The 19,190-nt window shown below is 37.7% G+C and overlaps 1 protein-coding gene across 2 annotated transcripts in view; it reads left to right on the top strand.

Moving 5' to 3' along the window:
- The first annotated feature begins 237 nt into the window (after positions 1-237).
- NGLY1 (N-glycanase 1) overlaps positions 238-19,190 on the top strand; it is a 35,288-nt gene continuing 16,335 nt past the window's right edge. For both annotated transcript variants that reach the window (XM_058021161.1, XM_058021168.1), the window contains exons 1-10: positions 238-384; positions 1,416-1,530; positions 3,531-3,761; positions 7,168-7,327; positions 10,493-10,715; positions 11,434-11,555; positions 11,962-12,107; positions 12,288-12,398; positions 14,656-14,820; positions 16,115-16,303. In XM_058021161.1, coding sequence (XP_057877144.1) covers positions 257-384; positions 1,416-1,530; positions 3,531-3,761; positions 7,168-7,327; positions 10,493-10,715; positions 11,434-11,555; positions 11,962-12,107; positions 12,288-12,398; positions 14,656-14,820; positions 16,115-16,303 — 1,590 coding nt within the window. In that variant the 5' untranslated portion in view covers positions 238-256. The remainder of the gene's footprint in view (positions 385-1,415; positions 1,531-3,530; positions 3,762-7,167; positions 7,328-10,492; positions 10,716-11,433; positions 11,556-11,961; positions 12,108-12,287; positions 12,399-14,655; positions 14,821-16,114; positions 16,304-19,190) is intronic.

Below are 19,190 nucleotides of genomic sequence, written 5' to 3'. Positions count from 1 at the left end.
GGGCCCGGTGTGGCCGGGAGGTCCCGCTGCCCAGGGGGGTGCGGGGTCAGGATTAAACCCTTTAAAGAGCCCCCCAAATCCCCAAACGCGCGGCTGTGGGCGCGGGGGCTGCCAGCGGTGACCCCGCCGCTCCTACTGCGCATGCGCCCAGCGGCGGGCGGTGCTGCCCGGCTGAGGGTGCCACCTCGGTGCTCGCACGGCGCATGCGCTTGGCGCAGGGCCGGGGTGGGCGGTGCGGCGCGGGGGGCGGGCAGCGATGGCGGCTGCCCTGGGGCTCTCGTCCTCGCCGGGCTCCCCCGCCGTGAGCGAGCTGTGCCAGAACAGGCGGGAGATCTTCCTGGAGGCCTCGCGGCTGCTCCTCACTTACGCTGACAACATCCTCCGGTGAGCGGGGTCGCCGCCCTCGGTCCGCGGGCGGTGCCGCAGGGTCCCGCCGGCCGCTCTCCGGCTCCGCGCGGCGCTTTCGGTTCTGTTGTGTAATACCGGAGCTCAGAAGCGTCTCGCGTGGTTTTGTCGCTATTTTAAAATTAATGTTGCTTACATTAACAGAGGTGTAGTGTTCTGGATTTCAGTTTATTTATTGCTCGTTGGTTTGTTTTGAAAGTTTAGGAGTTTGTGTATTAACCACAAGATGATGCCTTATTCTGATTTTCCACCTTAGGTGGGTACTGAACTACCTAAAAACGAGTGGATGCACAGCAAGTAATTCAACTTGATTTAAACTTATTTTTTACTTCATTTAGATTTTTTTTTTATTCTACTTTTTTGCTTGCCCTGTGCTTCTGACTTCGCAGGGTTGGTACCGAGAGTTAATTATAGCCGAGTTTCTGCGAGGTGGCTCTTTCGTGTGATTGACCTTGGTGTCTCCGGCAGCTCCAGGTGCACGGGCTGCCCCTCCCTGGCTGTGTCTGCCTTGTCAACCACTTGTTAAAGCTGCTGACAGAGAATGGCGAGTCCCGGGCTGGCTTCTTTTAAAGAAAGAGGCGAGAGAAAAAGGTTTTTAAAGGAATTGAAAGAGGAAAGGGAACTGAAAGGTAGTACGGAGACTACAGTCGTTCCACTCAAGTACCAGGCAGTTTAGCACAGCTTCGGTGGTGGTGCCAAAGCCATCCAGCATTAATCTGGCAGGTTCAATTGGAATGCATCACGTATAAGGGGATGTGAAATTGTCTCTTAGCCCTTTTGAGTATCACTACAAAACATGAATTCATGAGCATAAGTTGCAAGTTAAACTTTAGCACCCGTTGGTAACTCAGAACTAAGCACAAGAAACATTTATAAAGTCTTAGGTTTTATGTAGGTTTTGCCTAAGTGATGTAAATGAAACTAAACTTCAAAAAAAATCTTTCACAGTTACTCAGCTTTTAAGTGTCTCCTTCATTTGCAGATATAATTATAACTTTCAATTTGTTCAGGAATCCCTATGAGGAAAAATACAGATTAATTCGGATTGGGAATCCAGCATTTTCTACAAGGTTGTTGCCTGTCAGAGGAGCTGTTGAATGTTTATTTGAGATGGGGTTTCAAGAGGTGAGTATAATGTAATAACTTCAGGTATCTTCATCTGTTTACATAATGAAATTGAAAATTGGATTTTTTTTCTGTTTCTCTTTGTTGCAAGGCAGTAGATTTTAGGGCAGTTGGTGTTTTCTTTCAGTCCTTGTCCACAAATATCTGTAGCTAACCAGCAGAGAATTTAGATGTGGCTGCTTCAGAAAAATGATGAGCTAACCTAATTCATAACAAGATTTTTGTTTTGCTGCTCAGGCACTGCTGGTTTACTGAATGGCTAGATACATATCCGTGCTGGCACAAAGGAAGTGGTGGGAAGCAGGGTGGAAACCCCTTCTCTTTGTAGTAATGTGCTGTTTGTTGGACATCAGACATTATAAATGAGTGTTGAAACTGTCATTTCAAAGGGAGAAAAAAAATTTAAGAAGCTCTACTCTTCTTCATGTTCCTACCATTAGTAGGGCCCTGTAGTGATTTAGATAAGGGAAGCTGATCTGATGAAAACTTAATCTTCCAAAACGAAACCAGAAATGTTTTCAGCCAGTTCACAGAGAGCTGCACAAGTACTGGTGTTGTCATGACTGTAGTGAAGGGCAACAGACTGACTGTTCAAGTAGTAGTAGGAGGGTGAGTCCTTCAAAGCCCATTTTTAAAAGTTATGAAATGTTATCCTAAAATAGTGTTGCCTGAATCTTGATTATTTTGCAGTCAGAAGGATGCGTTTCAAAGATTGCTTTGTGTTCTGCTGTGGTCCCTGACTTGGTGGAACTTAAACTGTCAAAGCTTGTTAAACTAGAAGCAATTTTTATAATTACTGGAAACCCAACTCTTGTTTAACAGTGCAAAGCTCTTGCTTTACTTTAATTTGTCTGTTTGATGCCACAAACTGTATGGGTATGTACATTATGTTACTTAGGTCCAGCTGTCATGAGACCTCTGCCTTCTCTTTGGGTAAAGTTACTACTATAATTTGTTTATTAAAAGAAAAAGTCTACTGAAAGAAGTGGTGACTGCAGAGGGAGAAACGGTTTGTGGATTTATTCTTATGTGGGTGCTCAGGAGACTTTGAATGGTGTATTTTAACCAGGAGGTGGGTGGTGTAGGTGGGGGCAGTTCTCTGAGAGTGTGTTGTCTCAGTCTTATGTTATTGTGTCTGTCAAAGCTGGAGCTCACAAACTTCTCTTCAACTGCATGGCTAATATTGTTCCTTCTTTTGCTTCTGCTTGATAATGGATTGATACATTCCATTTAGTTTTGTGGGGTTTTTTAAGTGTTAACACCAAGTCTCCATCTGCAGTGATATGTGACCTCAAGTAATTGTAGGTAAACAAATTACCTTAATAAATAGAAGTGCTGCAGTGGTAGAAACTGAAACTGTTAAGGGATGAATGCTTCAGGCTATTCATGTTTTTAGTAACCTGTTCCTTTATGTTAAGCGCAGATACTTGATTCTGTCAATGACTGATCTCTTGTTATGCTACCAGTAATCATGTTGCAGTCAAAAATAAAACCCAAAAATCAACCCAGGTACCACTTGTAATAAGAGTAATATTGCCTGAGAACTTAAAACTTCAACATAAAAGATACCAGTATGTATGAGAATTTCCAGCAAATGCTGTCCTCGGGGCTTCTTCCCTCAGCATTGGATGTCTTCCTGTGTTGACTAGGATTTAATTACTGTACTATGAGAACTGAGCATTAATTGTTCATTTCTGTTGTTGCTGCTTTCTGTGCCAAGCCATAACTGCACAGCCCATGAATGGCTCCACAAAATAAGTTACTAACCAAAGCATGTTGGTATAAGCTCTGTTTCTCTAGATTGACTCTAGATTCTTTATCTAGTAGGCTTCTGAAGTTGTGAGAGGCTTCAGGTTTCTATTGTAAGGAACCTAATCTAAAAAGCTGAATCCTGCCAAGCCTTAGGATGCTAACTTCCAGTAAACTCTGCAGCTAAAGTTACAGCTCATTGACCAGCTTAGACGTGCATTAACTGCTGAATTCACTTGTCTGAATTTCAGGGAGAAACTCACCTGGTTTTCCCTAAGGAAGCTTCAATTGAGCAGCTACGTAAAATCAGAGACTTAATTGCTGGAGAGAGGAGTAGCAGACTGAATGAGTCAAACCAAATCCACAGATCAGGATCCTCTGAAGCTGTCAGCAGCACTCAGACAGCTGCACAGCACCCTTCAGGACCTGTTGCCCCTGCCCGTCAGCGACCAGAAACATCACTTGTGCAATCTCTTGAAATGGTAATTATGATCTGCAAACTTCATAGGCTCCTTAGTCTTGCATATAAAGATTGAAGAAGAATTTACTGTTAGGACAGTTAAATGCTCAGAGAAAATGAGTAGACTCCAAATAAGCACATTGTTAAGCCTAGAGCAGCTTGGTCTGACCACATAGCTAATCTTGCTTTGAGAAGGTTGGACTAGGCATTTTTTCCCCCAGTGGTTTCTCAAAGTTTTTGAGTGTTTTCTTCAGTTTACATACAACTTAAGCATGAAATGTGCTATAAACAGAATATTAGCAGGAGATTTTGTTGAAGATGTCCATGAATATTCTGTTGATCGGAGTGTGAAGAAAAAAAGCTGATATGTGTTGAAAAGGAGCAGCAAGATGGAAAACAAGGGGGAGAGTGGGAAGCTAAAAGTAGGGTTGTGTTTGGTGTTTGAGTGCCGGCAGAAGAAGAGGACCATAACCATAATGCTTATAATTGTTGCTGTCTTGGTTCATGCATTCTGATCTCTATGTGTAGCCTGTGAGGAGGGCTTTCTTTTTTCACATGTGCCTGTCATTAAAAACAGAAATTTAGCCAAACAAGGACAAATTTATAGTTATTTAGGCTAAGTTTCCCTTGTCCAAGAAGTTGAGGTGAAGTTCCTGATCAAGGCAGAGCAGAGACCTTTCATCTGATGTTAACTGGCCTGATGGGAGAAGACTCACCACCTCATACAACTTTGAAAAACTAAGTTACACCTCTTGATAGAAGCTTTTGAGGATGCTTTGGTTTAACTTTCTGAAGAGTTTTTCCTCCTAGAACCAGTGTCACTTTAATCTCAAAGTTGGTGTAAGATTAATCCTTCCAAAAGCTCACTTGCAATGCATCCTTAAACACAATTTGCATGTTTTACATTATATTATCAGTATATTGTTGGATATGAACCATGACATACTGTTTCTTCCCAATGCCTACCCAAGTCAGTGAATGAGAAATGGCAAAGCATTATTTGGAGTGATGGCTTTTGGGGATAGAGAGCACTGAATGAGCCATCCTCACACAAAAGGTCTTTTGGGAAAACCACTGTTGTAGGCATGTTGTATTGAGACATTTAATCTAATTATGTTAGCATGGCAGTAGTTGTCTCTAAAATATGCTGACTGGATTTGTTTTACTTTGTTTGGAGGTTTCTGGGTTGGTTTTTTGACCTGCTTCTAGATTTTTACTGTTTCAGTCACTTCTGCAGTGGTGGTTGGAAGCAATTATGAAACCTGTAGAATGGTTTGCTGCTGCTGTACTGCTTAGTAAGGGAAGCTTTAAGTTGAACCTACAGTGACAACGATGTTGCACAATGTTGACACAATGTGTTCGGAGGTTAATCCTTGCAATTTCTAGTTATTCTGCCCCAACATACACTAGCCGTCAGAGTTGTGGATCCATTTCTCTGAAACTATTCATTTCCATGCCTGGGTGGTGGGACCAAAATTACTGCTATTTAGAAGTGTTAGTAATGCAGTGTTTGCACTCTGTTAGAATGCTCTATTTAGTTGATCTCTGCAGGGAACTGTACTGATAGGTCTCTGAGCCACTGAATTTGGTCTTTATAGTCTGAATTGATTAGAAGGAAGTCTGGCAGTGACTTGGCCATTTTGCTTGCACAGCAGTGGGGTTTGTTTTCCAGTGAGTATACTGCAGAGTTATAGTTTTGTTATTGTTGCATGCACTGCTGACAGATGTCAGAGAGATTTAGAGTTGTGTCTGTAGTGCAAGCATTTTTTTCTTGCCTGTGTGTTTCACCTGTCATTCATGGGAGGCCTGGTAAATGCAGGGAAAAGCAAATTATTTGAAAGAACAGAGGAATATTCCTAAATACACAGTTCTAGGAACCTAGCCCACCATGAATTTGCCTCATTGTTTTCTTCTGCATTTCTTGTCATAAAATATTCTTGAGACTTAGGAGAAGGAGAGCTAGTTGTTAATTCTGGTGGATGGATTCTGATCCCTTCCTGAATGGCATAGTGATTACAGGAGGAAAGGTGTATCCAAACTTAGAACTGCAGCAAGCTTCACCTGGCTTCTACAATTAAATGTTTGCATAACACTTCATATAGTGGCTTTTATAAAGCAGATTAAGCACTACTGTAACACTGATGGTTTTGCATCAGAAACCCAAGTTGTCAGAGAGTCTGGGAGACTTCCTGTTGTGCTGAGGAATATCCCTGCATACCCTTTCAGGAAGCTGATGGACCATGAAGGTCTTAAGGCCTTTGGCAGTCTCTAATGTCCCTTATTTCTTCCTTTCAACTTGCATTAAATGAATCTGGACACAATGGAGTTTATGATGTTAAACCAGTTACCTACAGCTGATGAGCTCCAGGAAAAGCAAAACAAGCTCTGTTCTGTTTTAGCAGTTATGAAAATGAAGGACTGATACTGAAGTACTGTAACAGCATCAAAACAAGCACTTGTAATTTGAGTGCTCCTTTAAAAGAAGTTTTCTTCTGAAGCATTCTCACACCTGGGTGTATGATACTGCATTTGCTGCAAGCCTCTCAGGAAAGCATTGCATTTTTGATTAAATTAAAATCACAGTTAACAAGGCTAAAGGCTGAAGCATGATGTAACAATAGAGAAAAGGTAATTTAGCAGTGCCACAGACTTCCCCCAAAAATATGCCAGACTCTTACTTTCAAAATCCCATTTCATGTTCTGTATTGTTCCTTTTTAAATGGGAACAAATGGTTTGCTCAGCTACCAGCTTCATTATTATTAACCTCAGCTGTTAGTTTTGGTATCTATGTTGTACCTTATTGTGTGCAACGTGCCTCTAGGTGACACTTAGGATAACTGACTGAAGGAAACCTTGTTCTTTTATCCAGTTGCTCCTGAAACTGCATGGTTCAGTGGCTGGGTACTGGGCTGTCTATATAAACCTCTACCAGAACTGATCTATAAAAGAAGGAAGTAGAAACAGACAAGCAACATTCATGAATAAGAAATAATAAGCAGAATACATCAATAATATAGTTCTACAAACCAGTGTAGCAGTGCCCAGAAAATGAAAGCAATTGCATGTCTTTTTGTGGATTTTGGGTAAACAGTCCAAAAGAAAGGAGGAGGAGATTAGGTGGGGAGGAGAAGTCAAAGATTTTTCCATTAAAGGTGTCTTCAAAAACAGTTTTCTCCCTAAGTTAATTGATTTTTCACTCAAGACACCATTCAGAATGCTTAGAGACAGCAAGACTAGCTTTATGGTTTGAGTGGTGGTGTCTTCAGTTCTTGTTGATATCTTTGCAAATAAACATTGCACTGTAAATAAATATACAATGTAAACATGAACATAGAATTATGACTGACATAAACTAAAATAGATCTTGGTTATTCTGCGCGAAGGTGAAAATTCATAAATCATCTTGTGATTGAAAATCCTTTTGCAGGCTGCAAAAATCTTGAAAACACTTCAGACAAAATTTGAGGGTCTTGTGTTGATGTATGAGAATCCTTCTATTCAGCAAAAAGCACTGGCTGCAATTCCCCTCCAGGAACTGAAAAGCAAAGCTCAGAAAAAGCTAGCACAAGCTACAAGACTGGACAAAGGTAATGCTGCCAAGTTAAAGTGTATATGAAAGTGGAAGTGTTCTTTCAAACATAGCACACATTGTTGGTCTGTGTTTGGTCATATGTCTGCAGGTTCCAAATGCTGTTTCTAAATTGGAATTGCCTTCTTCCTAATTTACTACTTACTTCTCTTATTTTTATTTCGCTTTTGTCATCTGTCTTTTACTGCTCTTATGTAGAAATTTTGGACTCTCAATTTCTGTATTAGTAGAAAAAAGCACTGGGGAAACAAATGTTGCATTCCTTGAATCTCAAGTGAAATAGCTACAAGAAGAGGAGGGTAGCTTCTTGTTCAAGTAGTTATTGTTGTGAAATTCTCAGAGTGCAGTTTTCCTGTATGTACTATGGTTCTATATTCAGAATAAAAACTTTAAATACCACTTCTCTTTTTTAAAGTGATATTGGTGAGATTTTGAATGAGATCTTTCCAAGATGCAACCTGATTCAAACAAATGATCACTTTCCTTCCTAATCCTTAAATGAATAGGGTTATACCCTGTTCCTCATGGAGCTAGATATGAAATGTAGGCATAAATACTTGTGGCATCAGTGTTTAAAATTTATACTTTCTTCATAAATGTGAATTTGTTTTGAATGTATGAAATTTTTGTCAATTAAAATGACATATTTCTATTTTCAGGTGATGGTTTTAGATTTGTTTCAGTGGCATGGTAAAATGTTACTTCTATAAGATAAATATTTTAAAAACTACAATTTCAAGATCATATTTAAACAAAAAAATAATTTTCACCATGAATCTTTGATAGAAGACTGTTTCAAGCAGTTCTGCTAAATTTATAGGAGTGATGTTGGTTTGCAAACAAAAAAAAATCTCTTTGTATGTTTTTTATAAATTACTATGTGGTGTCTCATACAGCCACACAGTAATATGTAGTTGTGGCTTTGGCATTAAGGAAATTTTTGACAATGGATTTTCTTAGTAATTTTTCTTTTATAAAACTGTATTGGGAAGTAAGAAACCATGTGAACAATTGCAAAGCATTCTTATTCAGCAGCATGGGACAATACATTGGGGAAAAGAGATTTAGCAGTAATAAATTACAAGTATTAAATTTCTTTATAAAGGAGAAGAATCAAGAGCAAGCCTGCCTCTTAGACTCTGTTTTAATACTACTGTGCACATTGTTTAAAAAGGGGAAGGAAGGGAGAGGATAGTGCCCTGAGTGCTTCTTCCCAAACCATCAGGCTGATTTAGTCAAAATGGCTTCCAGACCTTAATTTAGATACAGATAAAGGGGAAGGGATGGGATTCCACTGTTTCAGATTGTGACAGCTTGAAAGCATTTTTCAAGAGCTTTATAGAAACATGTGTTTTGGAATGAACTATGTATGAGATGTTTGGGTAATTGGTTTTCAGCTTCTTGGTTTCTGTCCTGCTGCATTAAGACTGTCACCTCTAGGAATAAATACTTAGTGCTAGGGGACACTTGTTTTTAGGATAGGCCTTGCAACACATAGTGAGCATTTTTGGCTTATAAAGACTAGGAAGGTAACAGTCATTTGATGAGAATTATAGCTTTGATTTTATTTTTTCTCTTTGCCACATTTCATTAGAAAGATGGACTGAACAGTCAAAAATAGCTGTATATCCCAGCCAACTGTTTTTTGTTCAAAGAAATCACATTTGTCATTTTTCCATGTGATGTTTTAATGAAGGATTTATTTTGCAAATCAAGGGAAGAATGTTTATAGCGTAGCAGTCATATTTTCACAGATGGGTTCTACTTTGAGTGTTGTTATCCAGGAAAAGAGAGTATGGCCTGTGCTTGAAATATTTTCATTCAGCTTTTAGCAAAAAGTTTGAATATATAAGTATATCCATTTTGTAAGCAGTGAGCCTTTCTCTGAGTGTTACAGCACAAAGGTTTTCCACATACCCGAGTAAAAATGGAAATTTTACTATAATTAGAAGTCAGGTGTTCTTGTTTTGATTAACAGATGATCTCTTCTCATGCAATGTGTGTTTAATGGTGTTAATGCTCCTACAGAGCCCTTTGTACCAAGGGTGGCTACAGCTTCAGAGCAAGATGTGAAATTAACTTAGGGGTTTTTTCACCATGCTGAAAAAGTGCATAAATTTTTAGTGCAACTGCCTTCAATTTCCTTCTAGCAACATTTTTACGAATTTATTTTATATGTTAATATTCATTAGTCAAACCTGTCTGCACTGTGACTAGAATAAAGCTGTAGTGCATAAAAATAACAGACAGTAATACCTGTGATTGCAGTGTGGCCTAGGTGATAAAGTTATTAGGAAGAATTATTTGAATATTTATGTATCTGAGAAGGAAAAGGATCTCTCTGCACATTGTAATAGGATGTGCATTTAAAGATTCTAAGGAGTTTAAATGAATGGATCTTTCTTGAAAAGCTGGATTTTTAGATTTGTTTTTTAGGTTAAATGGGGCTATTTCCACGTGTCAGAACAGTGAGAATATGTAAGTAGGTTCTAACTCCTGTTGTAAGCAGGAAAATGAGCCAGAACAGTCTGGTGTGGTGAAATCAGCTAGAGTAGAAAACAAAAGACATCCTGTGTCTGCCTTGGGTAAGGTGAGAAAGGTGTTTATTTGCTGAAATTAGAACAAATTCAACACGTTTGCATGCTATATACGTATTTTCTACAATAATTGTGCAGTGTTTCTAGAAGGTCTGTTTATAGACAGCCTGTACACCTGGTTGCTTAGATTGCTGCCAGTGTCTGGTTCTTTGGTATGTTGAAATCAAAACAATTGTTATTCCTATGAATAGGAAAATATTTTGGAGCAGAAAAATAATTAACTCTCTGTTCCAAAGTCCTGGAAGAGTATGAAGGGCATCAGGAACTTCATCAGGCTGAAATATAAATACGACTCTCTTTTCTGAGCAATTTTTCATTCTCATTCTAGCTATAGTATTAAGTACTGCAGTTTTTTGTTCTCAAGTTTGAACTTACTCAGTCTTGACAATTTAGATTTTCTTTTTTGTATGTACTTAAGTAATATACAAAGCATTTTAATACGGATTTTATTTAAAAGTACATAAAAATAAATAAAGGCCTAGTGATGCTAGTTTGCATAGGCACTGTTAAATTCAACTAAATTATTTTTCCATTTGAACTAACTGTGTGTTGTATAAATTTTACAGGTGCGCATGTGAGTGAAGAGGACTTCTTATTGTTGGAGCTTTTGGACTGGTTTAAGACTTCCTTTTTTCATTGGGTAAATAGTCTTCCTTGCAGCAGGTGTGGTGGGCAGACAGAGCCTAAAAGTGGCTACCTGCTGCCTTCTGATGATGATCTAAGGTGGGATGCCAGACGAGTGGAAAACCATTACTGCAACCAGTGTCAGCTCTGTAACAGATTCCCAAGGTGAGCATACAGAAACTTGCTGCCTTTTTTCTTTCAAGAAACAGTTTTGTATGTGTGCATTTTGTGAACAGGTGAGAAGTTGTTAATTCAGAAAGTAGAGAAGCTGTTTTAAGTAACATGATAGAATGTTTGAAGAACCAGCAATTTCTCTGCAAAATCAGAGATTTTTAAAAACAATATATGCTTTCTCTTATGTGGACCTGTTCTGAATACTTGCCTGGCTTGTTTGGGTTTTTTTTTAATGTTAATTTGATGAACTACAGTTTCTAAATAAAATATGTTAATATTGGCAACTATATGTAGGTAGTGTTTTGTTATTGCAGGGAAAACTTCACTTCTGCAGAAAATCACAGCATAGTGTACATCTTTTGCTGAGTCTATAGCAGAAGAACAAATATACAATTTATTTATACTTTTGTGGCATTTAGACATTTTGCTAACTGTTTAAAGGATCAGCATAAAAGTAGTATTTTAAGATGTCTAAATTAATTTTGGAAACTTTACCAGATTTGTTTTGGTGCTGCTATAAACGTATGATGGAGTCGTGTGAGTTGAGGTAGCATTCTTGTATTTTGTGCAGTATAGCAATTATTTCCATTATCTTCTGTGGACTGATTGATACTGAAATCTGTTCAGATCATCAAAACACGATCTAAAGATTTCTGAAAGGTGAAATGTATTTTTAATTGTTCTTGTTTTGTGTTTTTTTTTCCTGTAGGTATAACAACCCTGAAAAACTTCTGGAAACCAGACGTGGACGCTGCGGCGAGTGGGCCAACTGTTTTACACTGTGCTGCAGAGCTGTAGGGTTTGAGGCAAGATACGTCTGGGACCATACAGGTATCGGTGTTCTGGAGTATTGTAACATTAATGCAAACCTGTGCAAAAGCAGGTTATGCATTTTATGTCTCTCAGATCATATTAGCCATCAGGCAGCATGTGTAGTTACACAGTCAGCCAACAAAGACAATATCTGTTCAATTTCTTGTCCTGCCTGATGAGGTGAAATACAGTTCTGCAACTAAGGTCAGATGACTGATTTCAGAATGATACGGTCTTTAGCTGAATGTAAGGGTCTGATCCTAAGGAGGAGGAAGTTTTGGTAGTTTCTCTATGTAGATGAACAGAAAACATGCTCTTTCACCTGTTCATTTAATAAATTGGAAAAAGTTACAGTATTCTGCAAGATTAGAATAGAGGCTCCATCTTTATAAGTCATTGTTTATTCTTGGCCTTTGTTACATAGATCATGTGTGGACTGAAGTATATTCTTCATCTCAGAAAAGATGGCTTCACTGTGATCCTTGTGAAAATGTGTGTGATAAGCCTCTTCTCTATGAAGCTGGCTGGGGAAAGAAGCTCTCCTACATAATTGCATTCTCCAAAGATGAGGTAGGAGTAATGATGCTAATAATAAACAAACTTGCCCTAAGCAAGTGTGCAGTGTATTCCACCTTGTTGTGATTTTCCCAATTATAGTAGAAAAGCATACTTTTATTAACTAGCCTCTTTAAATGAAGCAAGATATATGGAAATTTTTGGTTGCTTTATTTTCTTCCATTTGTGCTTGAGGTGGTTGATGTCACCTGGAGATACAGCAGTAAACATGAAGAAGTACTCTCTAGAAGGACGGTGCTCAGCGAAGCTACGCTGCGAGAGACAATTAATGCACTAAATAGAACGGTATGTAACCTTGCTTCAGTGGGTTTCTGAGAGTGAAACACAAGTATCTGCAGGAATATGTGAAGTCCTCAAACAAAGGAATGCTTTTGGTAACCTCACAGGAATATCCATGCACTGTGGATATAAAAAATGCTGTTAATTACTCATTTTACCCCGAATACATAGAAATTAGTCGCAGTGCTGAACTTGTGGGAAATAAGACTCTTGCATACCATTATTTATCATATTATCTCTTACATACACAGATGTGTGTGTATTTATTGTTTTTCTTAGAGACTTTGGAGCAGACTTATTCTTGCTGGGAGTAAACTGCAACTCATTAGTAACTATGTGGACTCCTTCAGGGTGACTGAACGTTTTCCACATCAGGGCTGCTATATCTTGAAAACAGTAGCATTTACAGTTGTAAAAAATGCAGGTTTAGTTTTCTTTCAATGATTTTTTACAAGCTCTAGGAAGTGAGGGAAATTATTCATGGGCTGTTTCCAAGACTTGCAAAAGGTGTTGATACCATCAGCAGAGCTTTGACACAGAGCCATTTGTATTTACACTGTTCATGCTTAACATCCCCAAAATGCATGGAGCCATTTGCACCTGCATGTCATGGTTGCAGAACTTCTCTGCTAAGCTTTTTCCACTCCCTACTTGGGACACCAGGAACTTGATGCAATATACTAGAATACCATAAAACCTTGAACCACCTTGAGGTTTCTATTTTGTCCTCCCTTCCTTACAGGGCTAATTCCCATGCATGGAAACTTTAGTTCCAGTGGTAGTATACAGCTGATGACTTAAAAAACAGATTAAGCCTTTTTTGAGGCCTGCTGGTTTGGGAGTTATAGCCATACATTAAGATTGTGAATAATTGAGCTGGACTAATATTTTGAGACCAGGGCTTGAAATAATTTTAACAGTAATGAAAAATTAAAGTCACAGAGCAGAGCACTGTGAAGAGTAACCAGAGCATCAAAGTGCTTAAAGGAAATTGTGGATTGGTGTTGCTAATTTAGGATAAACCATATCAAGCTTCCTCTGAGCTGGAGCAAGATCAGCAGCGCTGCATAGGGATGTCCTAAGTGTCAGGGCAACTGTTAAGACTCAGGAAGGCCTGATGTTTCATAGAAAACTGCTGCAACCACTGGTTGTCATCCATGAACACAAGCAGAGGTGTGTTTCCCCCCTTGCTGTGTTAGAACTGGTATTTGGCATCTGGAATTTGTTCAGCTGGAGCTGTTTCTCATCATTTCTCTGTATCTACTTTTCTTTGTACAATTCCACATTGTTTGGAACAAAAAAGTCTTCAAATGTTTCTTTTGTGTAATCTCTATTAGCAAAACTTGCTGGGGTCAGAACTGCTTTTGAGACAATTGAAATGCTTATCAGCCTCAAGTTTCAGGTCCCAGTGGGCTGGGTGTGCATGCCTTGGGTGATCACCAAAGCAGAAAAAAAGACGATGCATGTAATAGTTTATATACTCAATGTTGATCTTTTTTCAGCCCCATGTGAGTTTATCCACAGTTAAAAGAATGAAAGGCTTCACATTCCAGATTTGTTTATTTGACATGAAGATCATATAGACAAAATACTGACATCTCAAGAAATTTTTTCGAAGTTGTTTACCAAAAAATTGCTCATAGATATATTCATGTAGGTAAAGACATGTAGGTAAAGACATAATTCTCTTTTATTTTTCGCTAATCTTTCTGGAACTAAGTTTTTCTTGATTTTTCTGACGTTTGTAAAACAGAGATGTCATGGTTTGTTTATGACCAAATCAGGGAAATAATGCTTTCAAAGATTTTTGTTTGGGCTTAATCACAAAACCAAAACTGTTGCCAACCAAGTCACTGCACCTTAGAGAAGAAAAATTTGACCACAACTGATTCTTTGCCTTCTCTTTCCTCCAAATAATATTGAGAATGGCTATGGTCCAGTATGAAAAGTGATATGAATAGCTATGAAAAGTGTTATGGAAGAGTTTTATCATCCAAATTAATGTATTAAAGAAAAAGCACAAACATTATTTTAAAAGAATTCCATACAGTGCCTGAAAGTTCCTAGAGAAAACACTGCTGTCATGTAACTGTGTGCTTATGACTAGTTTGTATTTGTATTTGTGGTATAAGATTAATGGCTCTAACTTTAAATGTTAATCCATTTTTTCAATCCTATTTTTCCCTGTTGGTGTCACTCTAGAGCAGAATTACGAATACCATTTTTCTGAATGCTTTCTTTTTTCCTAAATGTCTTTTTTCAGAGACAAAAGTCTTTGTCAGAAAATAGAAAAAGAGAGCTCCTGGAAAGGACTATTGTGGAGCTTGTTGAGTTTATTTCTCCTAGAACACCTAAACCTGGAGAATATGGTGGAAGAACATCAGGCTCAATGGCTTGGCGAGTAGCCAGAGGTGAAATTGGTTCAGAGGTATTTAACTTTTGCACTGATGACCATCTTAGAGGTAGCTAACTAAGAATTTGTGATTATGTTCTGTAAAAAAACAAACAAACAAAAAAACCCCCACCAAAAACAAAACCAAAAAAAATTCACGGTGGATAGCCAGATTCAGCTCAAATAAGTGAATCTTGCAAAAACATTAGGTGAAAGTTTGATGTGAATTCAGTAGAGGTCCACGAGGAATTTTTGAGAATTGATGGTGGTCTGTTGATTCTAATAATGTTTGGGACTTCTTGATATAAAATGTATTTTGTTCTTAAAAGTTAAAAATACTTATTTCATTTAAATTAGTTAGTTTGACAGAGCTAGAAAGTTCAAGTTAGTTAGATTGGGAAAATCGTAAAAAAATGTTGTATTTGTATTATTAGGTACTTCCAGGTTTAAACCAATACTAGGTTTTGACCAACTATTTTAGTTACTAAAATGTGGGAGCAATTAGAATTGTGTAAATTAAGCAATCTCTTAAATAATAAGCTTTATTGATTTTCACATCAGTATTTTTTACTGTTTCCAAAAGCAAGGGTTGACTTTTATGCTAAGATACAGTTTCCCAGAACCATAATAATACTTAGCTTGAGTCAGGATGTGAAGATGTGTCTTAAATTTTGTAGCAATCCCATCATGTGGAATGTCTGTCCTGTACAGAAACAGTTGAGTGAAAGTAATGAGCTTCTTAAGATTGTCTTAGTTTAAGAAACTAATAGTTTATTGCAGTTTTCTATTGTTTGGAAGACTTAATTTCTGAAACTCTTTAAAACAATTACTTAAAAAAATATAATACTGTCAAGGTAAAAATTTTGTACTTTTAAGTTTTTTGAAGTTGATTTGTAAACTGGCATACACAAGCATCTGTATATGGTAGTTACAGATTTGCTATTCAGAATACCATTTACTTATTCACTGTACAAGCAATGTACTCAACATAAAAATATTCTGTTCTGAAACTCTCATTTCTTACTTAGATGATACTATTTCATGTTAGTTTGTTAAAAAATTACTTCTGAAATAATTATTTGAAAATTTAAAAAATAAAAGTACTCCTCCACTCTGGAAGAGTTGCAAGTGTGCTGTAAGAAACTGGTTTAAAACTTTTCTTCTGCAGAAATGGTTTTGTACATGACCTCTCTTAAAAAGGACCTTTTTTTTTTTCATTTGGCAGCAAAACTGAATTGCAAAACCATGACAAACTATTTAAAAGTAATGTAGTCTTGAGGGAATTTAGGCATTGGGGAATGAAGGTGCTTGTATGTTTTTGTTTTTTCAGAAAAGAAAAGAAGTAGTTTTTATTCCCTCTGAAAAGGAGAAGACATCTAAACTGTTCCATCTCGTCTACAATGTAATAGAAGATAGTTATACACGAATTTCCAATAACAATGAAAAAATAAGTGGCTGGGAAGCAGGTGTTTGGAAGGCAGAATCTATTTGGAGAAAGGTTGAAACAGATTGGAAAATGGTAAGAATAGCAATTATTAAAAGCCTATAATGTACAGTAAAATTATGATAACTCCAGTAAAACAGAAAACCCTTGCCAGTGTTTGGATTCAAAACCTCTCTTGGTGCCCATAGAATTTAGCAGATGTTAGTAAATGCTGTTGTTAAGATTCAGTAAGATTGCCAGATGGTATGAGAAATTAGAAATAAATTTAACTTGTCTTTCAGAAAGGATGATTGAATTCTCTGCAGGTAGGCAAAATCCTTGCCAGAATGCCAAATTTATAAAATGGCTTCCTTCTTAGGCTTGTGGGAAAATGCTGTTTTATTGAAAAGCAGTTCTTCTCTGGAAATAAAAAAAGGTATTTGTTGTTTTAAGAATAGTTTTATAGCATATCATCATCTCTTTGATGTACAGCCAAAGGAAGAAATTGCCATCCTAAATAATACAGTTCCATCTGCAAGAAGACAAGAACCTATCAGTTATCCAGAATATTGTATACCCTGCCCAGAATCCTTCCATAGTGTCAGGACTGAGAAGCACCAGAGTCATAGGCTCTAAATCTAAGAAGAGAATTGCTGCCTGTGGAGTGGGAAGGGGCCATGTTCTAGCAAACAGCTTTTCCCACAACAGCAACCAACTGTGGAACTGAACATTCTTGTCAGGGACTCTAGAACATGTTAGTGCTTTTTCCCTATGTCATTTTACTAGTCTGAAGGGTCTATGACCAAATATTCTTCTAGCTTCCCACTGATAAAAATGGAGCTAAGTATGTATCTGCCTCTTGAGATTTTCTCTCCTGGGTCTGTACATAACTGACTTGCAAAATGCATTGGGGGAATTACTTGAAGAGGCTGTGCTGCCCTAAAGAGAAAGAAAAAGGAAAGGAACGGGAGAATTGTACAATTGTTGTCTGCTTCTCCAGGATCTGCTAAAAATCTGATAGTACATTATGTTTGCACTTCTGCAATGATCAGTCATCCTCACTTTTGCAAGAAACATGTTGTCCCTGCACTGAAACTAAACTACAATTTTTCTCAGCTCTGCTAATCAGATAAGACAGGGTGGGACTAATCTATAAGACCAGGCAAAAAGACTCTAGCCTTGTATTCAGTAACACCTCAAAAGGATGAGATGGTGGCATTGAGAAATTAGGAGCTACGGCTCCAGCTCTTTCTCAGACTTGTGGGTAAGGCATGTTAGTTTTTCAGGAATTTGCATCCTACAAAAGTGTGTAAGAATCTTAGAATTGAAAATTACTTTCCATTGGGTGTTGGGGGATTGGATAGTGGAGGATAACAGCAGAGGGAAAGGTTGTTTGGGGTTTGCCTTTTCTTTTAGTACAAGATGCAGCTTTGGAGTATGATTCAGCCATCCAAGAACTTAAAAGCCAAAGGAACCTTTACAGTAATACTTGGTTAACATTTATTATGTGATGAATGGAAAGGCATTTAAATCTAAAAGCCACAGAAAATGTATCTGTAAGTATTAGATGAAGAGAAACAGAAAATAACCACTTGGTTTTATGGTACACAATGCAAACAGGTACAAACCACAGATACAGTCACGTTACCCAGAGATAACCTGGTATACAGGACTCAAACTGGCGGACCACAGTAGGTGATAGTAATAGTGTAAGAACCTATAGATCTGAAATCCATGGATTGGTGAAAGGCTTGTTGTCCAGAAGAATTGCTGCAGTGGAAGAGAATTGAATGAGTTGGTTGGTTGGTTACATTTTTCCCTCTGAATTCAGGTATTTTTCACATAATACTAGAAACAAAACAACCAAGTTTGAAAGTTAGAGGAAAGTCAAAAAATACACAAAAGAAAACTTTTAAGTTCTTTTTTTTCTGATTAAATGCTTGGATATTATAATGATAGATGTAACAGACTAATGTTTGAGGCTTTTCTAGTGTTCCAAACTGTGTTTAGTGCATTTCAACAAAGTAGTATGTAATGGGGTGTTTTGGCTTCCTTACTCAAATACAGCAGTTCAGTAGGATCTGATCAAGGGAAAGCTCTTGCTAGAACCAGCTGAGATACTCAAAAAATATGTGGAGGTCAGCACCTTAATGAACATTAGGATTACATTGACATGAAAACAGCTTAAATCATTGCATTTTCATAGGTGATCTTCAGTGTAAGACCTCACACCTTTAGGGGGTTTTAGCTTACTTCAATGTGAAAATAGTAATACTAAAATTCTGTTTAATAGTCTGTCAATTACATTTCTATATTAGGTGGGTTCTTTAGTAAAACTAACTACTGTGTTTTATTATCATTTTGTTCTGGTTCTCTCAAGATTAAAAAATAAAGAGCTGACTAAGTCCACTCAGTATGATATTAATCAGAAGCTTGGACATGACAGAATTTTTATTAATTTAGGATTCCAAAAGGATCACAGTAATTTGGACTCTTTAAACTGTAGTGTCTATTGTTTAGGTTTGCTGATGATAGATGTTTCACTTGAAAGAACTGTCAGGCACTTCTGACCAAATTCTTGAGAGTGTTCATAGTAACTTTAATTAATGTTAATATGTGAGCGTGGCTCTTCAGCCAGGTTCAGGACAGCATTGGGACTAAATTAAATTAAACAAAGTTGTAACAGTTCAAATAATATTAATATGGGATTTATAAATGATCAGCATGTATGATTTGCTTTAACTGAGAAACAAATCCAAGTCCTAGGAGAAGCAGTGTGCAGCCACAGCTGATGAAGCTACTGATTGCACCATTCTTTCCATCAGCAGTACTGTACTGAAATAGTTTAGTGTTCCCTAGCAAGGAGCTGTGAATGTGTACAATTACCTAACTGTGGAATATACTTGGGGATAAAGAAAGAGGTTTTTAATATAAAATTTTACTTTGTACAGTTTTAAAGATTCAGGGGCTTGACAAAGAATGA

Source organism: Melospiza georgiana, chromosome 1 (genome assembly GCF_028018845.1).
Source record: "Melospiza georgiana isolate bMelGeo1 chromosome 1, bMelGeo1.pri, whole genome shotgun sequence".
NCBI lineage: Eukaryota > Metazoa > Chordata > Aves > Passeriformes > Passerellidae > Melospiza > Melospiza georgiana.
The sequence above is the reverse complement of the archived record's forward strand: the minus strand, read 5'-3'. Positions and strand labels throughout refer to the sequence as shown.